At 44.6% G+C, this 27760-nt stretch overlaps 1 protein-coding gene across 1 annotated transcript in view; it reads right to left on the reverse strand.

Moving 5' to 3' along the window:
- Positions 1–27760, reverse strand: part of LAMP1 (lysosome associated membrane protein 1) — a 289289-nt gene that overhangs the window by 239269 nt on the left and 22260 nt on the right. The window contains exon 2 of the mRNA XM_085622500.1: positions 6330–6448. Coding sequence (XP_085478626.1) covers positions 6330–6448 — 119 coding nt within the window. The remainder of the gene's footprint in view (positions 1–6329; positions 6449–27760) is intronic.

A 27760-nucleotide genomic window follows, 5' to 3' on the forward strand; every position in this document is an offset into this window, starting at 1 on the left:
AGCCTCTAAAGGTGGCACAATAAGTGCTGCAGCCCTTCTCTGGTCACAAGGCCCTGGGTACCTACAGTACCATTTACCAGGGGCTGAAATGTGGCCAGAGTTTGCCTATTGGGGTTTAGGTTTCAGCACAGTTTTAGGGAAGGAACATAGGCCCTGGGTACCAGATTGGCAGGAGCCCAGGGCACACTCAGTCAAAGTACATTCAGCAAAACGTGGGGGCATACCATGCAAGAAAGATGGCACTCACAAGGTGCTGGACCCACGCGGATAGGCCGGTTGGCTGCCCGCGGAACTAGCAACTGAAATGCAGATTTGATGGTTGAGTCGAACCGCAAACGAAAGGAAACGGGTTCGCAAACAATACCGTCGAGGGTAGAGTGGATTACACACCGAGGGGAACCCGAGGACTGATTTCAAAACGGAGTGCAGCAATGCACGTCCAAACCCGATGGCGGAAAAAAAAACCCAAAAAAACAATGTAGTCGATGCCCATGCGCACTATCACCGAAAGGAGGCGTCACCTTACCTTGTGACTGGAAAGACTTCGAAGAAAAACAACTTGCAAACATCTGGACCCAACACTAGATGGCAGGAGTATGCAAGGCATGTGATCTACAATATATATATATATATATATATATATATATATATATATATATACACACACACACATTAAGACTTTATTCGGTTATAAAACAATGATAACCATAAAAGTACATAAAAACATGTTATATCACATTTCAGATTTCACATTTCACATTTCAGATATTTTATTCTATCACTATTTAATTGAAATTAAGTGTTAAAAGACACATGGGCTCTAAAAACATTTAAAACAGTATCGATTTTCTTAAATGAAAAACATTTCTAAGAAATAGAGACAGAGGCTACCGTAAATATATCCTCAAGTTTTCGTATAATCAAAAAGGCAGGTCGGCATTGTCTAAGATTCATATATTTTATAATTGGCTTAATCCACCTTTCCCTGGGAATAACGTAATATTTACAAAAGAATAAAATATGGATATCCGATTGGGAGGACATGTTGTCACAGGGGCATTTAATAATTCCAGCTGACCAATCATTTTCAACAGGAAAACTCAGACCTAAAAAGAAACCCAAGTCCAAAACGTATCAACAGGAACCTTTCATGTTCCGTCACCCGCCGGGTTAAATATGGTTGAATATCCTGCTAAATTAAAATCAATTGATGGGACATCACTGTTTTTTTTGTCAGTTCCGTTCGTTCTCTTAACAACTCCTCTAGGTACATAATACATAACCTTTTCAGTTCCTTCCTAGAGATCATCACCATAGACTCAGGATCATCATAAAATTTCGGATGGTTAATATGGCCACAGAAGCTTTTAATGTACCTCAGCCATTTCATTCGGTGCACATTCTCCAAGTTTAGGGCATCCCTCAATATAAGGCGATTCAAGTGGCACTCATTTGTAGTCCAAATCCTATACCACAGGAGAACAGGCTGAATTCTAATAAGGTCCTCAATATATAACATTCCGAGCTCAGCATGGACGTTATAAGTGGATGTGCTCTCTGGCGTAGTTAAAAGAAATTTCAAAAAGCTATTCTCTGTCAGCTGTAGACTGGTTACGTTTGAATAGCCCCAAATTCCCGCGCCATAAGTTGCCACGGCCACACAACTGGTTTTATAAATGCGCAATAACTCATTCAATGGTTTCTTACCCATCTTTTTACTAAAAAGTTTAAGGGCCATTATGGTCTTAGTGAACTGCATGTTTCTCCCCTTAACTGCAGCATTCCACTGACCTGAGCATTCAAACATAATTTCTAAATAGGGGAAAGTAGAAATATGTTCTAATGGCTTAGAATCTATGAACATGACTTTTTTCCTCTGTTTAGTTTTAGTGCCACAAATCATGGAATAAGTTTTAGTACAGTTCACCTTCAGGTCCAAACTAGTCATAAAAGTCGAAAAGGAAGTAATCATGGTTTGCATTGCAACAGGGGTCCTTGTCATCAGAACGGCATCATCTGCGTAAATTAAAGCCGGAATATGGCGTTTTGATGCCAAAGGCATATCTATGCAGTCCCTCAGCAAGGTATCCTCAAGCCCATTGAAATAGATTGGAAATAAAAACGGGGCAAGGACGCATCCTGGTCTTACTCCCCTCGCAATATTAAACATTCTGGTACATTCTCCTTTTAGACCATATCTAATTGTAGCCCTGGCCCCATTATACAACTCCCTTAGGAAACAAATAATATTGTCCTCAACTCCCAATCGTATTAAAATTAACCATAGTTTACTGTGTGTAACACAGTCAAAGGCGGAAGTTAAATCCACAAAAGTTAAAAACATTTTCCCACCCTTAGCCTTGGTATATTTTTCCAATAGAATGAATAAATTGAGTCCTTGATCTACAGTCCCTACCCCTTCCCTAAACCCATATTGCAAGTCGCTGATAATCTTATGCTCGTCTGCCCACACCTGCAACCTATCAAGGATAACCCTGCCCACAATTTTAATGGTAGAATCGAGTAGGGATATGGGGCGATAGCATTTACAGCTTTCCCTATCGTCCTTTTTAAAGATAGGTACTATTATTGATTCATACCAGGTATTAGGAAGACCAAGCTTACAAGCAGCGTTCAAAAATCTAGTTAATAGGGGTGCCCATAGTGTAAGGTTATCTTTAAAACCATCTACCGGTACCCCATCAGGGCCTGGTGCCTTACCCCCCTGGCTCAAGCTAATACCCTTCAACACCTCACTCAGTGTGAATGTGAGGTTCAAGCTCTTAAATTTTTTGGGTATATTAGGTGAATCTTGCTTTATCGGTTCACTCAAAGGGTCAGCAGGGCTATAAAGGGACTCAAAGTAACTCACCCATTCATCCTCACCGATGGCAATCTCAATCCTCGCCTTAGGGTCGTCCTTAAAAAATGGTGCATTTACTGCCCTCCAAAAGACAGTCATATCTCTCCGTTCTGAAGCACCTAGTAATTCCTCCCATGCTTCCTTCTTTAAACTGGCCCTCCTATTCTTAATTGCCAATTTATAAGACTTACGAAGCTCCCTGATCTGAATTTTATCCCTTACTTGCCCATTTAGTGCCAATTTAAGTATATATATATATATATATATATATACACACACACACTAAAAAAAAAAATATAGGTTTCACACACGTTATAGTTACGAATTAGCATTTAAAAAACACCTTGCAAATTCACTGAAAAAACCATAGGTTTCACACATGTTATAGTTAGCTGGACATTTCACTCGTAAAAAACCAATGAAATTCCCCGTTATAGTTCGTAAAGGGAACTATAACTCCCGCGACCGCAATCCTCTGCTGATGACGTCAGATATTACATCACTGTATTTAGACACTTATTTACCCCATGTCTTCTTCCATTAATCTTTAGCTATACATATATTACAAATATTTATTTTTCATAAAGACACATATGTCATCAGTGATGTAATATCCGACGTCATCAGCAGAGGATTGCGGTCGCGTGAGTTATAGTTGCCTGCACTAACTATAACGGGGGAATTTCATTGTTTTTTTACGAGTGAAATGTCCAGCTCATTATAACGTGTGTGAAACCTATGGTTTTTTCAGTGAATTTGTACGGGTCCTGGTTTCGACCGATTCGAATGTTTACCGACATCTAACAACCAATCAGAATTGCGCTCTCGCACGGCAGGGTGCGCGCACAGTGCGCGCGTATAGATATTGATATGCTTTTAAATGCTATTTTCTCAGGAAATACTGAACAGATTTACACCAGACCTGCAAAAGGCACTTACTTGACCTTATGGCTACCTCTCTGCCAAATTTCACGTAATTCTGTTCAGCCGTTCGGGCTGTAGCTGCGACTAAAGGTCCTATGGAAAAATGCATGGGGAAAACGCGTTTTGGGACCCCCCATTTTTCTCGGCCCCCGCTGGACGAATCACCCCGGGACTTTCAGGGTAGGAGCTGAGCGGAGCGCCCCATTAGTTTTGAAAATTTCGCGAGGATTCGTCAACCGGCGCCAAAGTTATTCAAAATAGAAGTTTGAGATTTCCTATGGAAACTAGGTTGTAACTATAACTATCTACTGGCGACCGCCAGTAGATTATATATATATATATTCACTTAAAAAAACCATAGGTTTCACACATGTTATAGTTAGCTGGACATTTCACTCGTAAAAAAACAATGAAATTCCCCCGTTATAGTTACTTCAGATAACTAACTCGTGCGCCCGCAATCCTGCTCATGACGTCACATATTACATCACTCATGACATGGTCAGTAGCATCACTCGACATCATCCTTGTGATAAGAGTGGCGGTCGCGCGAGTTATATTTATCTGAACTAACTATAACGGGGGAATTTCATTGGTTTTTTTAGGAGTGAAATATCTACCCAACTATAACGTGTGTGAAACCTATGTTTTTTTCAGTGAATTTGTACGGTTTTTTAAATGCTAAGTTATGTATGTATGTATTATTTTTGTTAATATATTTATTTTACAATAAACTACGTATTAAATATTTTTTTTTATTGTTTTTCACCGTGCGCGCACGGTGCGCGCACCCCCGAGATTAAAGAAAAAGAAGAATTTTTTATTTTTTTTTAAAATTCTGCCTTCGGGGTCCTTCAGGGACCCCCTGACAAAGGCTAGGGGGTCAGGAACCCTCTACCCTGCCCCCTTTTCACGTTCGCCACCTTCCTTTTTCACTCTCGCACTGAAAACAAACAAAATGGCGGCCGACACTTCCCGATTTCGACCGATTCGAATGTTGACTGACATCTAACCACCAATCAGAATTACGCTTGCGCACGTAAGGGTGCGCGGCTATAGATTTATGTGCTTTAACTGCAATTTTCTCAGGAACTACTGAACAGATTGACTCCATATATGCAAAAGGCACATCCCTGACCTGAGGACTACCTCTGCCAAATTTCAAGTAATTCTGTTCAGCCGTTCGGGCTGTACCTTCGACTAAAGGTCCTATGGGAAAATGCATGGGGAAAACGCGTTTTGGGACCCCCCCTTTTTTCCTCGGCTCCCGCTTGACGAATACACCCCCCCCCCCCCCCCCGAGACTTTCAGGACAGGAGCTGAGCGGAGCGCCCCATTAGTTTTGAAAATTTCGCGAAGATTCGTCAACCGGCGTCAAAGTTATTCAAAATAGAATTTTGAGATTTCCTATGGAAACACGGTCCTAACTATAACTATCTACTGGCGACCGCCAGCAGATAATATACACACACACAAACCCGCCCCCCTCCAAAATGCGCCGCTGGGACTTGACAAAAATGGGGCCATCCCAAATGGTTTCTCCAATTTGTTAAAATCACTGGTGTCAACACCAAAATTTGATAATTCTTGTGATTTTAGTGAATGTATGCCACAGGCCAGCACACCACTATGAAAAGTGTTCCCGCTGCAGACTCCAGTGCAGCCGACCGTCTGCCACGTTTATGGGCTGATTAATATCTTGGCCACAATCAGATATTTAAGAGCATGGTTAAGGTTGTGATGTTTACAAACTATTGCTATTATACACAAATACAAATTATACCCGCCTCATGTCCATTATACATAAGTGGATCGTGAAAGTTTGTGTCTGAGAGTTAGGACGTGGTTCTAAAAAGTTTGGTTGGCACCGACAGAGGTCCAAGTCAACAGTTTAGGACGTTGTACTCCAGACATTTCGCACTGAAAACCAAAAACAATGTCAGACACTGTTAGTGGGTCTACAGATTACTGTACAGGTAATAACATTTGCAGAGGAGGTCTGAGTCACACAGAACAGTTTGTGAATTAAGTAGTACAATTCATAGTTTGTGGGGTTTTTAAAACTTTAAATATTCCAAATTGCTAAAGCCAGTGTCCCTGGATTCCAATAAGGACTAATTGGGGGTCCCTGGATTCCAGAAATGATTAAGTGGGGGACCGTAGAATTAATAAGGTTAAGAACCATTGGTGTTTATAGTCTCGTATAGGGGACATAAATCTCACACACAAAAATGGGTGCACTTTGGGTGCCCCTTCAACATCAGTGCCATTTCGGACAGTGCTTAGCTAAGAACAACGGAATACTTCTTAGTGTGTTTGCACGATTGTTTGACTTGGTACTGGAAAAATGCAGCGGGACAGATGGAAAACGTAGACACGATAGGTTCTCTACATGGTATTGTAAAGCTCTAACACCATACTTCCTGGGGCGTATAGGTCTAAACTGGTTCTTCCAACTTAAAGTATCCTCGATCATAATCACTGTCATAAAAGCCCGAGGAACCGCCCTAAAGCACAGTTAAATATTAGAGACAGATCTTACCTGTTTGTCTGAAGCTTTATATTGCACTGAAAAATTAAGCGATAAGTCTGCCATGATGCAACTTTTGTTGTTACCATCTTTCACATCAAATAAGACAGCAGAGGAAGTATGCAGAAAACCTATGGAAAGAAAAAGGACTTAATTTTTCTGATTAAAAAAAATAAGAAAGGTTTTCTAGCCTAATTGAATATGAAAGAATTTCAGTGCCTTAATATTTATACCACCTGAAATTGAAAACTACAACTGCCCTAGTACCTAAAACATTACTCAGAACCCTACACGCTTCAATTATGCATTAAAAACATTACTTAACTGTAAAAACTGCAGCATGTTTCAGTTTTAGATTCATATGCCATGTGCACTTCGACCAGCTAGCATTCTTTTCAGGAAAAAAAACAAGCGAATGTTCTGCCAATCTTCGGGCGTAAGGCATAACTAGAACGATCCATGTCCAAATCACCCTGAAGCCCATAATGTACTGTAACAGCCTTCACCTTGAATTATATTTCCACTTGAAGTATCTGTGTACTTCGTAGTATATGAATGCAATAGCATAGTTAGCGCCATCCATAGAATAATGATCACAAGCAAGTCTACAACAGAGACAAGTGGCTAAATGATTATTAAGGTCAAGAAAATATTTTAGGTTTAAAGTATGTGTTGGAAATGTACACGTTTTATCAGTTGTAAAGCAGGGTCCCACGTTCTTAAAATGGTAGCAGCCGTAGAGAAGAATATGTAGCCTGCTTTTTCTTTTTTGCACTTAGTCTCCAGAGTAACTGTGTTCTTGCTGCAAGAGTTACTGGAGTTGGAGAGCTTGTAAGCCAGATAGCCTGGAGGTCTAGTTGTGAGTTTTGTAGGTATTGCAGGTGGTTTTTAAGATGGTGCAGGTCTACAGAGGATGCCAGATGAGTTCCATCACGGTGAAGGTGATGCCAGGTTTTGACTAGTTGTTGCTTGGTGTGGAAGTCGGATGCGGTTCAGGCAGTATTTCAGGTATTCCATGCCAGGAGCCTTTCAAATAGAGTTGTATAGTGGTGGCATATTAGTAATTTTGAAGTAGTTCTCAATGGATGGACTCCCAATAGGCTCCATCTAAAGGTTGAAGATTACCAGAGACAAGCTGGAACCTTGGGAGACTCTGCATGTGATCAAATATTCTGGATTCAGGAGGTAGGTGCTCATGTGTATAGACAGACGTTGGTTGTTTAGGTAGATGGAAAACCAAGAGGACATTACCAATTAGTCTAATGTGAAAGGTCACTAAGTGGATGATTGTGTCGAATGAGAAAGGTGCAGCAAAATCAGAAGGCATGTACCACCTATATCTGTAGTCAGGAGTGTTGACAGCGTGATCAAAAGCCAGTTTAGTCATTAAGGTTATGTTTGGAGATGATGCGATGTTTGAGTTGTGCATATGCTGCATTTGTTTGCCAATTAAAAGCCAGTGTAGGTTTCTTGGGATTCTGACCAGTCATGAGACCTTCTGAGAAGATGCACTGAGTGCAGGTGATGTGGATGATGGTAAGAAGAGTTTAGCGTCTTTCAGAAAGGACTTTGATGAAGGTAAGACGTCATAGGATGTGGCCTTGAGGGACAGAAAGAAAGCAGCAAGGTCAAAAAAAGATAAAGGATTGAAAGAGCCCATTGTAGAATGCAGTGTGGAGGTGTGGGTATCAGGTGATCAGGATTGGTGCTGATCTGTTGTCAGATCTCCATTTTGTTTTACTGAAGAAATAGTTGGAATTGCCCAGGGGGGGGGGGGGGGTTGGAAGGTTAGGCAGGGATTTAATTGTACTACTCAGCAGTTTTTAAGAGCATTTTACTTCTGTTGGCAGCTTCATTTATGGTGCTGGTACAGTAGCACTGTGGCTGATGTAATGACTGCTCTGCATGCTGCACACAAGTACTTCAATAGTGGGATGTATTCTGTTTACCATTTTCTTTCTTGGGAATCAGAGCCATGGTGGCCTATAACGGGATGATGTTCGGGTGGTTTCAAATGAGGGTAATGTCCTAGTAAGAAAACCCAGTCAAAAAGGTATGAACATCATAATATTTCCTGTGATTGGTTTTCTGTTTTATCTCCTAGTGACTACCCAGCCAGATTCCTCACCTTAGAATTCTCCCCAGGGGTCACATTGGATCTGGAAATTTTTCATGAGCAGTACCCCTGCACACCAGTAGGTGGGGGTGGAATGGCTCTGCATGGAGTCATACGCCCTGGACGGTGCGGTGTCTATTCAGGGACACCGCAGCAAGCTGACCTCACTAAGCTAATTTTTACGACTTTCCACACCACGAGGCGGAGCCACGTAGAAAACTGACCAATAGCATGGAAAACTAGGGCCTTGAAGGGGAGGGGGGGGGGGGGGGGGGAGCGATGACTTGGCAGAAAGGAAGCTCTAGTTCATTGAACCAGCTGGTCTGGGTAGATGTTCCGGTATGGCGGCTTGGATGACAAAGCCTGAAGCTCACGGACCATTCCGGCAGATGTTACTGCAACCAGGAAGGAATATTGATGGTAAGGAGCCAGAGAAGACAGTTGTGCAAGGGATCAAAAGGAACACACATCAGGAACGTTAGTACGAGATTAAGGTGCCACTGAGGCATGATAAAGGGCGACGGTGGAAATCTATTGCAGACCTTTCAAGAACCTATGTGCAATAGGGGATTTAAAGAGATGGCAGATTAGATAACCGCAGAAAGAAACAGCAGAAAGACAATCCTTTATGGTGCCCAGAGCAGAGCTCTTCTTGGGCACTCCATCACAAACTATGTACGGTAGAGGCCACCATGGCTCCGATTTCTAACTGGAGCCTCACTGGCTGATGTTTGAGTGGTGTAAAATGCAGACCGTGTGCTAGTAAACAAACCTGGTCAAAGGCATGACCATTGTACTGGTATTTATTTACTGTTCTTTTAATTTTCCGGGAAAACACAGAACAGATGAGTTAGTTACCTTCGGTAACGTCTTTTCTGGTAGAGACTCCCTAGCTGCAGATTCCTTACCTTAGAATTATCCACAGGTGTCTCACTTGATCCAGAAACTTTGTGAGCCGTTCCCCTGCACACCAGTAGGTGGTATTGATCAGCTCCCTGTGGTATTGTCTGTGCTGGAAATTATATGCGCTAAGCTTATTTAGGCGCCACCCTAGAGCACGGACGACATTTGTCTTTCCGCACCGGTCAGCGCAGATCCTTAGTCCATTTTTTACAACAATTTTTGATCTGTTTCAGCAAGTTCTTCTGAAGTATTTCCTCCTGGTGTAGCATGATGTCCTCCCGGACGGCTGACTTCAAGCCCTACGGTGCCTGTCACCACTTAATGCCAGTGACGGACCCGCATCTGGAGTGCCTTTGTTGACTCAATCACGATCTGAAGGCCTGCTCCAATTGCCACACCATGAATCCGAAGGCATTGATGGAACGATCCCTCAAGCTTCTGGTGGTTTGATGTGCAAAGCCATGACAATCCAGAGCAAGAGGAAGGCCTCGGGAACAGTCATGGAGTCAGAGATCCTTGTTGCACTCAAAGTTGTCAGGTAATTCAGGTAAGTCTCCCAAGAAATTAGTCGTCATAGAGGTCTTCGACTTTACTTTGTCAGCTGACGAGGGAATGCAGGCATTAGAGACCAGCTCTGCGGTTAAGACTGGCCATCTCCACGCCTCTCCGAGTTTCCGGGAGCCGGAGCGAACCCCGCCCAATTAGGAGAATTTTATGAGGCCATGTGTGCTACATGTATCCCTAAATATCGGAACGCCTCCAGCTCCCATCGCAGCCCAACTCATCACAAAATGCCCAAGGGCTTGCCTTCCAATTCCGCATGGGAAATATTAAGGATTTATCTTGGGTTACCCAGAGACCAGATGACTCACTGAATCCCAGTAGTTCCTGCATGAGGAGCAGCACTGAGGCTGCAGGCTGTTATGAGTAAATAAGGGCATGATGGCAACATCGGTGTATAAAGAGACTAAGTGATCCGTCACCTCCACTCGTATGGACAGTTTCGGCCAGTAAGCAAATAACTAGGGGCTCCACTGCGAGGGCAAACAGCAGTGGCAAGAGTGGGCAACCCTTCTATGTACCCCGCTCGATGTTAGAGGCATCTGATATACAGCCACCGGACCGGACTATCGCCAAGGAGTTTGTAAAAAGCAGGGAGACCCATTTAACAAATACATGGCTTTGTTCCATCTGCTTCAGTATCTTCCACAGGTAGTCCTAAACCAGGGAGCCAAAGGGCTTCAATATCAAAGGCAACCAAGCTTCCTCTTGCCTCAAACCCCATATGGATTGCATGGCACAGGTCCATCTATGGATATTCATGTGGGGGGTTAATGTATTAATTGGTTAGCGAGGGCCTTGGCTAGCACTTCAACAACCGTGATTATCATAGGCAACAGTCAGTACAGGCCCGTGAGCACCAGGTCAAAATCCAATTTGGGCAACATAAGAGTCTCCTGCTGTAGTCTGCCTGATTGTTAGACATCCTGGAACACCTTTAAGAGCCTATCAACGAATACGTTAAAGTAGCCCTAGTCGAACTTGGAAGGAAGATCATCCGTGCACGGTGTTTGCATGCGGGGCATATCCTTTATGGCCTCTAGTAATTGCTCCCTGGTGAGGTCTGCTGTCCAACGTGGCCATCTTGTCACTACTTAGGGTCAGTAGAGGAATCATACTTAGGAACTCCGTCCCAGTGAGATCTCTTAATAGAAGATTAAGAGTAGACAGGAGAAGATGCAATTCACTGTAGATTGCCATTTTTTTTAGGTTTAGAGTTTCCTCATCAAATTGATCTGTAACATTGCTGTACCCACCCCATAGCACCTAAAGTAGGTGTGCACTCTAGCCCTTGGTGTTATCATGCAAGCCCCCGATGTTCCAGGAGAAGAGCTTCACCGTTCCTGCCATGTATTCAAGTGTCTCTGCCACCATCGCTCCTTCTCAACCACAAGCGGAGAACACAATAACCCCTCCTGTGGCTGCACCATATATACCATCATGCACTTTCTTATAAAACATGTGCAATGCTCTGACCATACTGCATAACATAGAAAAACCCAACCAAACCCAGTTTCCTCCACCCAGGTAAATACCTAAAACCTTCAAATTATGTCTCCATATGTATGGAGTAGTCAAACACTACAACCTCCCTCTACCTTAATACCGCATTCCGAAACCACAACTTTGCAGTCTAATAAACCATTAACGTAGGAACAAGTAAATTAGTACAGTTGCACGCGAGATTCAGACCCACCCCATGGGGTCACACCTAGATATAAAGGGTTGATTCCCCACCCTCCCGCAGTCCCTAAAATGCTGAAAGGTAGAGTTTAAAGCTGTCAAGCTTTGTGGGTCGAGTCTCTGCAACCCCAGTCAATCACCCACACTGCTTAACAGGTCCTTGTAGGTTCCACACAGTGAAAAAGCCAGAATCAGCACAGGGAGCACGCCACACCCATAGAATTGCCCCCTCCCACCCCCCGGTAGCCTCCCTATTATAGTCATACAGCAGTAGCTTGTGACAATGTCAGCAAGGACACATTTCCTGAGGACTCCAAAGTGTCACAATCACAGTCTCCAGCTACATCAAATTTGCCTTCGGATTTCGCTTCTATGTGCTGCGTATGGGCATGGTGGGTCATCCTCCATCTCAGTCATTTGACAGACCCACTGGGCCAGATTCACAGATGCATGCGCCTGCACCCGGCCAGGATGAAGGTGGTTGAGGGGAGCTGCTCCCATTTTTTTTTTGGGGCTCTCCAAAGACTGACTTGACCAGAAGGATGGCTTCAGTCAGAGTTCAGGTGGAGGCACACCAGGGACGAGACCCAGGAATACACCCAGTGGGCCAGATTCACAGAACTAACTTAAGACCAAATCCTAAACTTACTACCATTTTGGTATTCACAGAAGTTAGGAGTCCTAAGTGCCTTCTGTGAATACCAAAATGGTAGTAAGTTTAGGATTTGGTCTTAAGTTAGTTCTGTTACTAAATCCCTTCAGTAGTTCCTGAGAAATTTAAAAATAAAGAAATATCGATATATAGTGACCGCGGTGGATCCGCAAGCCCTCCCAATCACAAGTTTCATTCTGATTGGCTGCAAACGCTTTAAACCAAGAAGTGTTGGCAGCCATTTTTTGACTCGGTAAAACAGTCCCAAGAAAAAAGGGACGAATAGGATTTATTTTATGTCTGTTTTGTAAAGAAAAAGGGGGCAGGGTAGAAACACCCCGACCCTCCTAGGCCTAGTTAGGAGTGCCAAAAAAAGCATTTGTTTAAAAAACAATTGGTGGATTTCGCACTGGGTGAGCGAATCCCGAGAAAATAAATGTTTTAAAACTAAGCACGGTGTCCCGCGCTCTGATTCAATAAGCCCCTGGGTGGGCCAGGTCCCGGGGCAATAAGTAAAATATATGCGGGCATGCACAGACCTGGGGACTCCCACCTCCATAGGCATGATTAATATTTTGTTGGGGGGGGCCACAGGCCCTCCTGCAGCCCTGTGGACCGCCACCTTACCCGTGCTTGTATAAATTATGCGTGGGGGGGGCTCCTGCCTCCCACGATGTCCTGGGGAACCCCACCTCCAAGACTTCAATAGGAATAAAAGTGGAGGGGGGGTGGGACTTCTGCCACTCACACACACACACACACGGGACCACCACCTCCCCGGGGCATTGACTAGATTAAATACGGGGGGGCCGTAGAGGACCCCTGGTCCCAGGAACCACCACCTCCCTGGGGCTTTAAATTTGTTGGAGGGTAGGGCTGTGCAACCCCACTTGTGGAGCCCTCCTTTTCCCTGGGGACCGCCACCACCCCAGGACCAGTTCCAGCAATATCCTGGGGTGCCTACCTCCGGGAAATTGCAGTTTGCAATGACCGAGCAGGAAAAAGGCTCCTGCCCTGTCGGTGCAAACTCAGCTTTACTTCGTGGAAGCAAGAGCAGGAAACCGGCTCTCGCATTCACAAAGCAAAGCAGAATTGCTTTTGGACAAGGGGAGCTACATGTCATGGCATTAGGGGCCCCCTACGCAGTTCTAAACGTGAAAAAAAGAAGATGCCCCTAGGAGGAACAAAAATGCTTATTTTCTTTTTTGTAAGAAATGGCTGGGCATCGGGGAATCGGGTCCGCGAGGCAGAGTTAAAGTACGGAGAATGCGGGCATTGTTTTTTTTCTTGCATGCCTGTCACAACTCCATTAGTACATTTTGCACCAGAAAACATAACTGTGCCCTACAATCCACACTAAGATCATCTTGAAGGGATGTCTAGAAGGAATGAAAAGATGCCTGTAGCTGAGGTAGTCAGTTGGTAGAATGAGAGATATCTAAAATAGTGGAGATGTTTAAAAAAAAAAAAAAGGCTGATAAGTGATTGGAAGGTTCATCAAGATTGTGCACTCAAAACTAGGATGTACGTTAGTTTGCTGAGAGAACAGGTTTGTGATTAGTTATTAGAAAATGTTTGAAAGGTACAGTAGATAACATAAGGTAATATTTTGCAAAAGTCAACCACACCTGCTGGTTGCATTAGTAAGCTTGTGTGCTGAACTTGAAACTAACGTGAACTTGTAACCTACCAGTACATTTGAATGTTCTATAAACTTACTATGGAAACTGGCATTAAGTAGAATGGGAACGGTCGTAACTTAACTGTGGATTTAAAAAGTGAAATGGAAACTTAAATACAAGTGCAATGTAACTAAATTAAGGTTTTCTAAGACAGAAGCAGGATACATTACGAATTTTCTTATCAGAATATAAGAAATTAAAAAAAGTTTTTACTTTCGTGTCAAAACCCAAACTATGTTTGTATTTGTTGTTGACGTACTCACTATAGAAGTCAAACAAGGAATGGTGATGTGTATTTAAAAAGCGAAAAGGAAAACAGTGATAAGTGGGAGTAATTTGGTGCTTATTTGTTGGTGGAAGGTCGTTTTTAGTTGGGTACTGCTCAACGCATTTGTAAATATTGTTACAACAAATTAGAAGAAAACAAAATGCAAGCTAGAGCAGTACATAACTTCGAGTTGGTGGCTATTCCTCTAGAACTGGCAGATTTAAATACATTTGAGTCCTTGCTCATTCAATCTGTGTACCCGTTTTAGGCCATAGTTAGCGTGGAGCCTAAAACACGTAAGCTGCCTCCAAAAGATTAACAAAGAGGTCTGAAATAAAGAGTGGTCTACTTACCTTTAGATTTTAAGAAAAATATTGAAACTGTTGGTATAGAGAGGAAAGTGAGCCTGTAGTTAATGGTGTACCAACAAAGAGTTGGAAAACATGGCAAGAGTTAGATGTCCCCAAACTTCAAAAGGCTACATTAATCTTGTACAGAATAATATTTAATATAAAACTGTAAATGTGGAAAACCAGGAAATATGTTTAGAAGATGAAACAAATTTCAACTGGCCAAATACAAAAGTGGACAAGTCCAAGAGTGAAGAGATTTACGAACATTACAGTATACATCCTCTACATTCAAAAGAAGTGATTGGTAACACTATTGAATTATTTCAAATTAAGAAAACAAAAGGGAATTCCCTTGAGTGTATGGGAAAAAACTTTGTAAGCTTGTTGTTATCCACAGCTGTTCCGCACTAGAGAAGATGGACGATATTTTGAGCGTGCAGTACAGATTCCAGCTTCAGAATACCGCTTGACAAGATTGTACTCAGAAGATCCAAGATTGACAGTGCATTCCATATATATTTAATCTTCTATTTGAAAGAGACTTGTCTGCACTTTCACATGCAGTGAGCCACAGTGAAAACAGGAGTTCATTTTATAAATGTTTCTGCAAAGGAATTGATGGACAAAGTTCAAAGACGATCATTTAGAATCTCAGTTAATTAATTTGATGGCGTGTCAACGTGGTACTAATGAGTATTGGTATTGTCACAGCGAACTTAAATGTATGTTTAGAAACTTAGGTGCCCCTACATGGTTTCTAACACTTGGCTGTGCTGAACATTCGTGGGACGATTTACTTGACGTTCATATGACAAGCAAATTCAAATGTAAAAAACATTGAATTGAAGGCAGCCGGAGAACTGTGTTCCTTGGATCCTGTGAATGTGTGCACATATTTTAATCATAGGTTTCAAGCTATGATGATTATCTGCAATAAAAATAATCCACCTCTTGGAGAAGTTACTGAATTCTTTTGGAGAAAGGAGTACCAAGCCAGAGGTGCTCCTCATATACACATGCTATTATGCATCAAGAATGCACCACAATTTGGAACTGATACTGATGAGTGTTTTGTCTTTCATCGAAGAGTATGTTACCTGTGCCACTCTAAAAAAAAAAAAATTTAAAAAGGAGGAGAAAACAGGTTGAGACGACAAGTTTTACGGTTTCAAAGTAATCGATGTAGAAAATATGGTCGACGAAAATACAAGTCAGACAAAATGTTATTAAAAAATATTGCTTTGGATTCCCACATCCAATAATTTCAAAAGGAAGCGTCAGTTTTATGTCAGCAGTAAGGCATACTAGAACTCGAAAATCTCCGAAGAATACATACAACTTAAAAAGAACTGAAGATTCAAAGTATATTAAGGACTACAAGCCAGTGATTTTGACAATGTGGAATGCAAACCTGGATATCCAGTATGTTGCAGATAATTCAATTGCTGTTGCTCGCTATGTTACTTTATATACCCAAATCTGAAAAGACAGTTGAAAGAAATGTGGGAAGAAGTTTCACAAGAGAAGAATCTTAGTAAGAAATTGTACAGCTTTAGCTTGAAAATGCTTTCCCCATCAAGAGATTGGATCCTATGAATGTTCGGATCGGTTGAGCTCTGCCAGTTTATATTCAAAGTCAAGAGGAATCGTTTGGGCAAGTCTAGGTCTTGCCGCCACAAGAAATAGAGTATTGAAATCTCTACAAGAAACTGAATACTTCGCATTGAATGAACCAGAAAGCACAGCTATTGTCAAAACTAACATGTTGGATACGTACTATCCCAAAAGGAGTGCACAACTGGAAAACCTATGTCTCTATGAAGTACTGCAACATTACAGCTTTGAGAGAAATGTTTTAGAAAATGTAAATAAAGAAAAATATGCAGTAATTGGATGTGACGGACGTTTGGTAAAACATGCCAAAGGAAATCTAATTAACCACAAATTAAAATTAAAACTCAGTTGCGAAACTCCAGATAAGAGAATCTTTCTATTTAGCACTTCTGCAACTCTTCAAGCCTTGGCGTCGTTAAGCAGAATTACTGGAGATTGACTGCTATGAAGATTTTTAATGCATGTAAAGATAGAATTCAATGCACAATTTTTCCAACTTACCTACAAATATTAAATGATGAGATGAACAAGAAACTTCTATTGCAGCTGAAATGGCTAGAGAAATTTCTCAAGATAGTCAAAGTTCTGCTCCACTAAGTCAAGATCTACTAGGACAACCAATTATTGAAAACAAAGCAGCAATAGCCATGAAGTAGAAACGGCAATGGAACTTGCGCAGCAGGAGATTATTCAGTTGGGAACTAAATACTGAACAATAGAAATATCAGCAAGTGACAGGACAGATACAGCATGGTTTGCTGCATGAAAAAAGAATGCCAATGCACATGATGTAAACCTATTCTAATATATCAGTGGTCAAGCTGGAACAGGAAAAAGTTTCTTAAAGTTTTGACCAGTTATCTACACAAAATTACTGAATCACATTCATCCTGTGTTGTAACGGCTCCAACTGGATTAGCAGCACACAACATTAAAGGGATTACTTTACATCGATTACTTATGCTACCAGTTGAACATGAAAATAAATTGGAAGATCAGAAGCTATCTGGAAAAGCTTGTTATGAAGTTCAGAGCACTGAAGAAAATGAAACTTCATTATTGAGGAGGCGAGCATGGTCTCAAACTTAATGCTTGCTTTTGTACATTTAAGGATGCAACAGATTTAAAAAACAGATTATGATGTTTTGTTAGGAGGAAAACCTGCAATTGGATTTGGGGGATGTACCACAACGTACTCCTATAAAAGGGCAACCAGTTTGTAAGTGCACTTCTCCAATCACCCAGGCACTAGCCATGAACTCACACACTACCCCTGCACTCATGCAATCTCACAGGCACTACCTAGGCACTCCTCAAATCAATCAGGCAGTACACATACACTCCTCCCATCACTCAGGCCCTACCCCCATGAAATCACCCAGGCACTATAGAAGTACTACTACAATCACTCAGGCACTATCCCTGCAGTCAGGCAATTTTTCTATTTTCACCAGTTTAGGTTGTTCCGTAAAAACAGTTTTGCTATTTTTTTTTGTATTTAACAGTTTTTTTGGGGGTGTTTTTGAATTTTTTCAAACAAAACTAAACACAACAGTCCAATATAACTATTTGGAAGAAGAAAAAAAAAAAAAGAAAGATTTGAGAGCCTATAAAAAAAAATTGCACATGTTTTAATTGCATTCAGGCTGAAGTTTGACATACAACTTTACTACATAGCAACACAGCTGCAACCTGAAGTACAGTAGTTAGACGAGGAAAATAATTGAGAGACCAAAAGGCTGCTGGAGGTACTCACAACGGAGAAATACAGTCAGTTTTGCTGATGAGTGGAAGGGGTGCCCTGCAGCACCTGCCATAATTGCTCTGCATTGCTTGCTACATATGGGACAAGATAGTTAAGAAAGTACAAGGAAGGCACCTGTAATTGCCAGGAATGGCCATCTGGAGCACAGTGGCATTTCCCAATGTAACTAAAACAAGGTCAGTGGAGAGGTGGGAAAAAGGGGGTTAGGTTAACTCTTGTTGATTTATACCCTAATAATCAGTTCTTCTTGTTAGAGGACGCGCAAACGTTCTTCGGAGCTAGACCAGGACAACCCATCCATAAACGCGGTTGGCACGTACGGCTATGAGCAGTTGGATCTCCTTCCCAGAGACTATTCACACACGCTGGTCATGCTACTTCTTCCCCAGTCCAGACACTGGATCTCAAACCTATATAAAGCCCCGAGACCAGATAAAACAGTTGCAACCATATGGGCTTATGAGAAGTGGCACACTTGCATTGAGTGTGAGCTTACTGACAAGGAATGGATGTGGGGAGGTTCCACGAGTATCTTCTGAGTGCTTCAGATTACCACAGTATGTTATTGGATTTTGTAACGCGCGCAGCTACTCCTAGGAGTGTCCCGGCACGAGCCTACAGGGTTCCAGAAAGGAGACCGTTGGAACAGGAAAGTTTTGAGCGGTTTCTTAAACTGACTTAGCTCTTTGATAGCGCCCAGGGGGACAGGCAGCGAATTCCAAGCCGTTGCTGCCCTAACAGCCAGTGATCTGCCCCCCTTTCTTTGGAGGCGCACACGGGGAATTTGCGCAAGCAGCTGAGGACGATCTCAGATGCCTAGTAGGCAGGCAGAAAGCAAAACGCTTTCTAAGATAGGGCAGACCTCCACCATATAAAGCGCGATGGGCTATGACCAAGGCCTTAAACTCCACACGCTTCACATGAATTACGGCACAGCAGCTAAGTTGCACAAAATGTACCCAGACACATCTGACCCATGTGGCAGATGCCATGCTCAAGACATGGACTTCCAAGTGACCCGATACTGCCGGTTATACATACTTACTGGGAGGAGATCGCAAGAAAAATGATGCTATGTTAAGGGAAGTTCTACACCAACTATTAAGACATTTTGCCTCAACCTCATACTGCAGAGGGGGAAGAAAGCGCATGCGTACAAAGTTTTTTTAAACTGGAAATATTAGCTAAATGTCGCACAGCAACCCACTGGTTGCGCCACAGATCACCGCCCATAGCAGTGTGGGTATGAGACATTAGAATGGTCAGGAGCTGAAGAATCGCATTTAAGAAAGGTTTTTGTGTTCTGTTTTTCAAAAACCTTTATTGAACATTTGGCATGTTACAAACATTTAGCAGACACTGCGGCACATTTTGCAATCATGAAATAGTGGACATTGCGATAATGATACTCCATAATGCACATCATAATGCAACTTGCCAAGTGAAAAAGAGCATAGAATAAGGAGAGTGAGAGACCTGTTGACTACGGGTGATCTATATGACAACTGGACACAATCGCGTCACTCTACTTCAGTGGTGTTGGTGAGATTAAGATCCGAGGAGCTCGTCGGGGTTGGCTAATCTGTTAAGATGAGATATGAGAGGGCACCATACATCTGGAGGTCTACTTGCAGCCGGCATCAGGTCCAGATTTCACAGAGGAGTATCTGGCAGTGGGCTGCGTCAGATAACCAGTGTTTAACCTGCGGCGCCGGCTTCTGGCCCCAATGGATTGCCACCAGTCTCTTGGCAAGCACCAGTAGCACTGCGACAAGCTTACGATTGGCATCCGAAATGTCTGAAATGCCCAAGGAAGCACAATATGGGGGTCAGGATCGAGGTGCTCCTGAATTATCTTGCCGACTATGAAGCATACTTCCATCCAGAAGTCCGAAACCTTAGGACATGTCCAGGCCAGATGTGTGAGGTCCGCACCAGGAGCGGAGCATCACACACAATTGTCATTAGCCAGCAGGCCCATCCTACGCAAAGTGACGGGGGTGCGGTACAACAGATGCATGTATCTAAAGTGAAAAAGCCTAAGGCGGAAGTTGGGAGAGAGGAGTTTCGTTTGGTAGCCGTAATAATGCGCCACTGTATAGTAGAAAGATCACTAGCCAGGTCCTTGTTCCACGCACTGCGTGAGCGCTCAGTGTCAATGGGGGATACAGCAAGTGAGTGCGTTGAGTCAAGTAACCAGTTTACAATGGGACGTAGAAGAGTAAATATTCAAGCGCAGTGTTCGACTGAGGAGCTTGTGGAAAGGCCAGGTTGTCATTTTTGCAGGTGACCCTGATCTGGTAGTAGAGCAGTCTGTCTAATGGTGCAGCATCTTCCGGCAGTTTGAGAATGGTGTTACTTGGGTAGATGTCAGCATTACTGCGTATACCTAGACCGGCTTCATGGCGAACCATGCCAGCTGTCTGCAACTGGTGGAACGCAGGGCTGTGTGTGAGCTGCATTGAGGGTGCGAACGGTGTTTGCGAGCCAGTGTATTTGCGAAGACCATCCCAGGCCCAGTGCATGCACACCACTGTGTATATCGTCCCGGGAAGTTTTATGCGGCAGAAACTGTTATGTTGGCAGTGGCCAAGGGTATGCCAGATCCGCCTCGACATTTGGCTGGAAAGGTGTGGAGTGAATCCAGGTGGAGAAAGGTAGCCTGGGCACATAGTGCGTAGAGTCGTAGATCGGGGGCACCCATTCCTCTCCTCGCCAGGGGTAGTGTTAGGATGTCATAGGCGATACGGGGCTGCCGTCACACCCAGACCAAGGTAATAATGTTGGATTCGTGTAAGCAAAAAAAAAAGAAGAAAAAAAAAAAGCGATGTGAGTGGAATGGGGATATTCATAAACAGGTATAGGAATTTGGGAAGCATAACCATTTTTGCAATGGCAATGGGTCCTGCCAGCGAAAGGGGAAGTTTATGCCACGTTTGTATCCTGGTTCCCAGCCACTCCATTGCTCTCCCAAAGTTGGATCTCCACAACTCGTCCAGATCCCTGGTCCGCTAGATGCCGAGGTATCTAGTGGGACCAGCAGCCCAAATAAATGGATAGTCAATGGGGAACGGGTGCGTGGCGTCTGTAAGTGGGAACAGGACAGACTTGCCCCAATTGATCCGGACCCGGATAGGCAGCCGAAACTGATAACCTCCCTAGTCATGGGGGCCAATTTCTCCTGCGGCTCGCGAATATATCTTGTGACATCGGTGGCATACAAGGACGTGACCAGAGCACAGGATGTGAAGCCAATGCCTCGCTGAGTATGGCGCCGCCAGGCGCTCCATTGTGACAGCGAATAACATGGGGGACAGCCCAGTATAGTGCCTCTCCTGAATGCTATAGGATCAGTCCCCTGCCCATAGATCCGAATTCGTGCCTTTAGGAATGTATAGGAGGAGCTGAATTTTCCAGAGGAAGCCAGGATTAAATCCGAGGCGTGGTAGGAGGTAGGAAAGGCCATTCAAAAGTGTCAAATGCCTTGGTCGCGTCCAGGAGGGTAGCAACAGCAGGCCATGAGGTATTGATCTTGTGAAGGACGAGAAAATAGTGCGCAAGTTATGTGAGGTGGCACAATCCGGGATGAACCCGGATTGGTCACGGCGGGCAATTGAGGGAATCAGTGGGAGAAGACGATTGGCCAGGAGTTTACCATAAATGTTATTGTCGGTACTGAATAAAGATACCGGACGATAAGAATCACAGCTCTCAGGGGATTTATCTGGCTTTATTAAAAAGAGATCATGGCTTCATGGAGAGATTGGGGGGGGGGGGGGGCTGCCCACTTCCAGGCACTCATACATCTCAGCCATGTGTGGGATGAAGAGGGGCACGTACTCTTTATAGAATGCGGGGGTGAGTCCATCTGAGCCCGGGGCCTTGTCGCCCAGGAGACCTGGAATGACCTTTGAGATGTCTTCATGTGTGAATGGTGCATTCAGATACTCCCGGTGACTGTTGCCGAGCCACAACAGCTCAATGGAGTCAGAGTATTGGTCAAGGGATTCCCAAGAAGCAGCCTCCGGCGGTGTACACGTGTGAGTAGAAAGAAGAGATCTTCGATAATGTGCGTAAGGGAGGTAGTTCGTCCAGCGGTCTCATCGCAGAGTGCCATAATGTAGGAGGATGCATGTGGCTGCCTAAGAAGGCTTGCCAGGGTCTTGTCGGGTCGATCGCCCTCCCTGTAATGGCGAGCGTGGGCCTCCCTGCCAAGGAATGCAACCTCCCTATCAGCTTCCTCAAGAAACTCCGTGAGCTTGGTCCTAATGGAGGCCAAAGTGGCTGGGTCGGGGTCTTGGGAATGCTGGAGATCCAGAGTTTTGATGTCTTTTTCCAGGCGCTCAAGGGTGCCCCCAATGGATTTCAAGACCCCGGATTATTTTGTGATGCATTCTCCCCTTATTACGACCTTGAAGGCCTCCTAGAGCGTGGAGGGTGACTCCGAGCCAGTGTTGCGCTCAAAGAATTCAATAATGGCACCCCGGATGTCTTCCCGGAACGCAGCGTCGGAGAGAGTTGGGAGGGAGGAGCAATGAGAACATGTGGTGTAGGGTAAGTGAGAAGCGCAGGCACAGTCACACCAGGGCGTGATCAGACAATGTGCGGGCCAAGTGATCTACTGAAGTGGTCCAAGAGGCGACATCCTGGGTGGTGAGTCACAGGTCAATTACGAGACCATGTGTCACGTGAGCCGGAATGCAGGAACCTTCACGCACATGTCTCCAGGCGTCTAGCAGGGAGTTGCCCTCTAGGATGGTATAACAGGTAGCAGTGGCCTGTGGGTGATGCATGCGGTCCCCAGAGCGGTCCAGTGTTAGCGAAGGTGCAATGTTAAAATCACCCCCCCCCCCCAAGATTAGGGAATGGGGCCCCAGAAATGATCCGATTTGCCAAACCGGAGTAAGAAAGCCTGGATCATCAGTATTAGGGCCGTAGAGCGCCGCAAGTATCAATGGCCTGTTTAGGGCACCGCAAGAAGGACATAGCGACCGGCCTTGTCTATGAAGTAGTGGGTGACATGCAAAGGGAGGCCCCTCCGAAAGAGGATGGCAATGCCTCTCGTGTAGCTAGAGTAGAAGGCGCTCTAGGATTCCCCCCAGCGGCGAAAGTGCAGTCTGGAAGAGGCAGCAGAAAGGAGAAGTGTCTCCTGAAGAAAGCAGATGTCCACCATGTGCCTAAGGAGATGTGCGTGCATGAGGCAGGCTTCGCGTTAGACGTTAAGGCCCCTAATATTCCAACTCACGAAGGTAGGGTCAGTCATGGAGCAGTCATGGGGGAAATGATGAAGCAGTGCCAGCAGTCTACAGTCGGACCAAGGGGAGCCAGTGTCCTGCAGTCAGAGCAGTCATGAGGGGAGTGCGAGGAAACATGCCATAAACAATATAGAAATCCCAAAGCAGCAGCTTCCACAAGGATGGCTGATGCAAACCCCAAAATAACCAACCGAGACCCAAACCCCACCCCCTCCAACCTCCCAGTTGAGTACCGAATACACCCCCCCCTCCCGGAAACCAAAAACAACCTTCATGAGCCCCTCCCCCCACATTTGAAACAAAAAAAAAAATTTTTTTAAAAAATAACAAAACAAAAAAAAAAACGAACAAGAGTGGGCTGTGTCCAGCATGGAAGTCTCCTCCTTCCACTCGTCCCACCCACACCAACCCCCCCCAGTCAGGTTGAGAAAAACCACCATCCCTAGACCCAACTGGTGACATTCGACAAACAAGGGAGTTATCCCGTGGGGCCTGGCTACACCTGGCGTTCTCCCCCATCTGAGGACAGGGTGGCCAAGCCATATTTAAGGGTAGGACAGCGTGTAAGCAAACGTTGTGAACTTGTGGACGTGACCCAACCCCGGGGCCATAGCAACATTATATGCAGCAAAGTCAGCAAACAGTTCAGGCATCTTTGTGCTAGTCTGAAAACGACACAAGCAGTACGAAGCAGTGAGACTAGTAATTGTCACTTGTTCCCCTTCTATCAGCATGCTCAGAGTTATTTGGTGCATGATGCTGCTGCTCAATTTGTTCGCAAATGCCAGCGCAGCTTTAGGGTCATTGAAAACTGCGTCTGTGTTCATCTTTCTGGGAGGAACTCACGGAGTGCGGCATGTACCGCCAGCGTAAAGTCCAGCCACAATGCCAACGTGTTCCCCTGTGGTCGCATCTCGCCTTTTTCATGTAGCACAGCGTCGCGATAGTTCAGGAGCTTAGCAATTATCAGGTGGGCCGGCACGCCTGGAGGAGCCCGCGGCCCTAAGGATCTATGTGCCCTTTCCACAATAAAGACCGTCGAGAGCACATCGCCAAAGAGGTCGCAAAGTAGTGTTTCGACAAAATCTTCCATCTTTGTAATGTTGGAGGACTCAGGTGCTCTTGTGATGCCGCGGTTGTTCCTTCGGGAGCGTGCCTCCAAACTTCGTTTTTAAGCTTTAATCAGCTGCAGCACCATTTGGAGCATCTTTTGTTTGTCTCCAGTCATCGCATCTTCTACATCAGACACCCTTGCCTCTATCTGCACGATTTGAGTGTCATGCATTTCCACCCTGGTCTTCACTCGGTCAAGGCAGGCAAACAATTGATTGAGCTTAGCATCAATACAGCCAATGCTTGCCCTAAATTCCAGCAGCAATGCCTTCAGGTCATCGTCCCGCGTTGCACCGTGCTCAGTTTGGATAGCCTGCTCGCCCACCTCTAGGGCAGACTTCTCCTGGCGAGTCTGCCTATGGTTCTCAAATGCTAACTTAGTCCGTTTGGCATCTGCCTTGCCCATGCTGCCCACAGGACCGGAGGGAGGGAATCTACAAACTGTGACTTGGTTCCCTGGAGGCTAGCAGGATCGCGCTTGAGGCACAGAGAAACAAAAGCCAGTGCCTGGTAGGCCTTTCTATAGCACAGATGGTGGGGCCCCAACAGCAAAATCAGCGCCAGCAATTGGGCAGGTCACATTCACGAGCTAAGAAAAACAGCAGGCCCCGCACCTCCAGCAGGCGCCCTCTAGTCACGATTCGCCGCCTCCCCAGATCAGGGTTGTATCAAGGCACCTTACCCAGATAGCACCTGGCATACAGGGAGCAGCAGTGGGCAACACGGTGATTCAGTGACGACAATAGAAGGAACCTGGACAGGCCACAGTCACTTACATCAACAGCTTGTATCCTCCGCACACAAGCACGGCTCCCAGCGCAATTCAGGCAGGGGCCCAATTCAATGGACCATACAGCTGGCAAGTTTGTCCTTTGAGGGGAGGGGAGGGGGTGGGTCACGGAAAACTCACTTCACTGCAGCTGTAATCTCACCGGGGTCGGTGCACGCAGTGGATCAGACCATCTTCTTTTCCAACAGCAGAGCACCCCACCACGGCAGCTGCACAGCTCTGCCCCAGTCCCCTCCTTCCACCAGCACTTGAAGGCTTTTGACCATGCCTCAGGATTTAGTTTGCGAGGGCAGCCGCGTAGCTAAAGCGCGCCAGAGCGGGGATGCAAGGAGGGCACAGCGCCCCCATCACGGGACCCAGTGGGCTCAGGAAGGGGCAGTCGCTAGCTCCACCACTAGCTGCCTCCCGCCGCATCCGCCCCACTTGCTGTGTGTTCTTGTCAGGGATACCACCCCTGCACGGAGCCTCAGCTCCGCAGCAGTCGTGGTCGCAGGCACAGTCTGGCCAGCATCTCCCAAGCAGGTGCGAGTAACTATGACGCTGCTCCGCCGCAAAGCCCACCGCTGAGCAATGCGCAGGCAGGCTTTAGTGTTCAATATGGAGGTCATCTAATCTTGGGTTAAAATTCCTGACCCAAGATGGTACACACATAGAACACCACGTACACACAGCACTACTGGAGTGGTCAGGCCTCTACACGGATACTGAGGTAAGGGAGTTCTAGTATGAAAGATGTAGTTACTTCCCGATTAGCAAGTTGTGAATAGATGTTTAATTGTCTCATTAAAAGAATATATTTTTAGGATTTTTTATGGTAACATACCATCGAGGAGCTTTATAAGTCAGTTATTTTTTTTTTCCAGACAACTTCGGGTCTAGCCATGTATGTGCATACCAGGTTTATAAAGTAACAGTAGATTTAAGATTGGATTTGAACAACTTGGTGAGTTATTGGATAATCAACAATTGCCATTAGGATGGCTTATTCTAGGAGTCCTAGGATGTGACAGTATATGGAGAGAATTTGGCCTATTTTGTATAATATATTTCTATTACAGTTTTTGCCTACACTCGGTTTGTGGTCGCACTTGGGTTTTTCGATTTTGAGTTGGGAGTACTTCCACGCGTACAGGTAGGCACGATGTTATGCCTGCACTTGATATTTCACATATGGCCACTAGGATCGGTTTGGCTCAAATGACACGTTGTAATATCAAGTCTTGCTTGGGAGAAGTACTGGTTTGCTGTGACGCATCAGGCTTTATGTAACTCAGCTTGTTGTATGGGTTCAGTTTATCACAGTGATTGAGAGCATTTCAGCGAACATGGAATTTCACTCGTTTTGTTTACAACATGGTTTTACGAACCATTGGAGATGGTCTTCTGGTTTCTTTTTAATTGCGTCACTGGTGTTGGGTACCTAAGAATGTATACATATTATATAATTATGTGTAATAGATATGGCCTCCTAGCCCTGATGGAGTTGAAATTAATTAAACATGTTCGTCTAGAACGGAAGAACAATAAAGACTACTTTGGAATATCAGATTGGAATTTTGAATTATGGATTATGGATGACTGGAGAAGAGTGCTCAAAGGATCATTATTGAATTAACAAACATTAAACAGGTTAGTAGAGTTTCCGATTGTACCTACCAGGAAGCCCCCTTGGAGGAATAGCATTTCTATCTGCCTGCATTGATGGTTCTTGTAACTGGGTAGAAGTCCAATCATTTATTATCTGCAATTGCTCTGCCAAGAATATAATTTTTAAGTCGGTAGCCCTATACCTCCCTTGTAAGGACCCCTCTTTAGTGTGTTCAGGGCAATCCTAGGAGGGAAGAATACCACAATGACAGTCATGCCATCTATCTTTGGGGAAAAATAAACAAGGACAGCATATGGAGCATTCCATTGCATATACAGAACTTTTGGCAGCATGATCATGTTGGAAACAACTACCCTCCCAATGAGCAATGGGAGACAGAGTGGTCTAGGTCTGCTAGATACAAAAGTCAGTCACCAACATTTAACCATAAGATATCCTCCCATTGTGGGGTCCACCATATGTCCCCGAGTTAGGCATCCCTGCATATCCATCCTGCCAGGGGTTCCAATGATGGGACAAATAATAAGGGGACTATGGGTATTCCTCGTGTTCCCTGATCCAGGAGGATTTTGGTGGAAAGAACCCACTTCACTCCGACCCTTGTGTTATTGTGGAAGTTTACAGCAGATGGAACAAAGCTCTGAATTCCGGCCTAAATTACACTCTAGTGCTGCTATCAAATAAGGCCATTCTTGGGAATCCAATGCCTTGGACTGTTAGTAACAAAACTGCCTGTTCTTGGAAGTTAACTAGCCAGGGTAGGGCTCTTTAGTCTTCCAAAGTTTTGAATGTAGCTCTATGGGGTTTAAAAAGCCAACAGATATGGGCTTATTAACCAATCTATCACTCGATACAAGCTATTCGCCAGCTCACGTTTGAACAGGTCATCATTCGATTGTGAGGCTAGAATGTAATGGATGATTCATGGCTCATATTTGCTCAAACCTGACCTACATTAAAATGCTTACTATTGTAAAGATTTCAACACAACGAGTTCATGCATTGCCTGAACGCAAGGAAGTAAGGCCTCCGTTTGAAGGCTAACTGAACACGTGGACCAAGTGGCATACCAAGCAATA

Source organism: Triturus cristatus, chromosome 8 (genome assembly GCF_964204655.1).
Source record: "Triturus cristatus chromosome 8, aTriCri1.1, whole genome shotgun sequence".
In the NCBI taxonomy this organism is placed as follows: domain Eukaryota; kingdom Metazoa; phylum Chordata; class Amphibia; order Caudata; family Salamandridae; genus Triturus; species Triturus cristatus.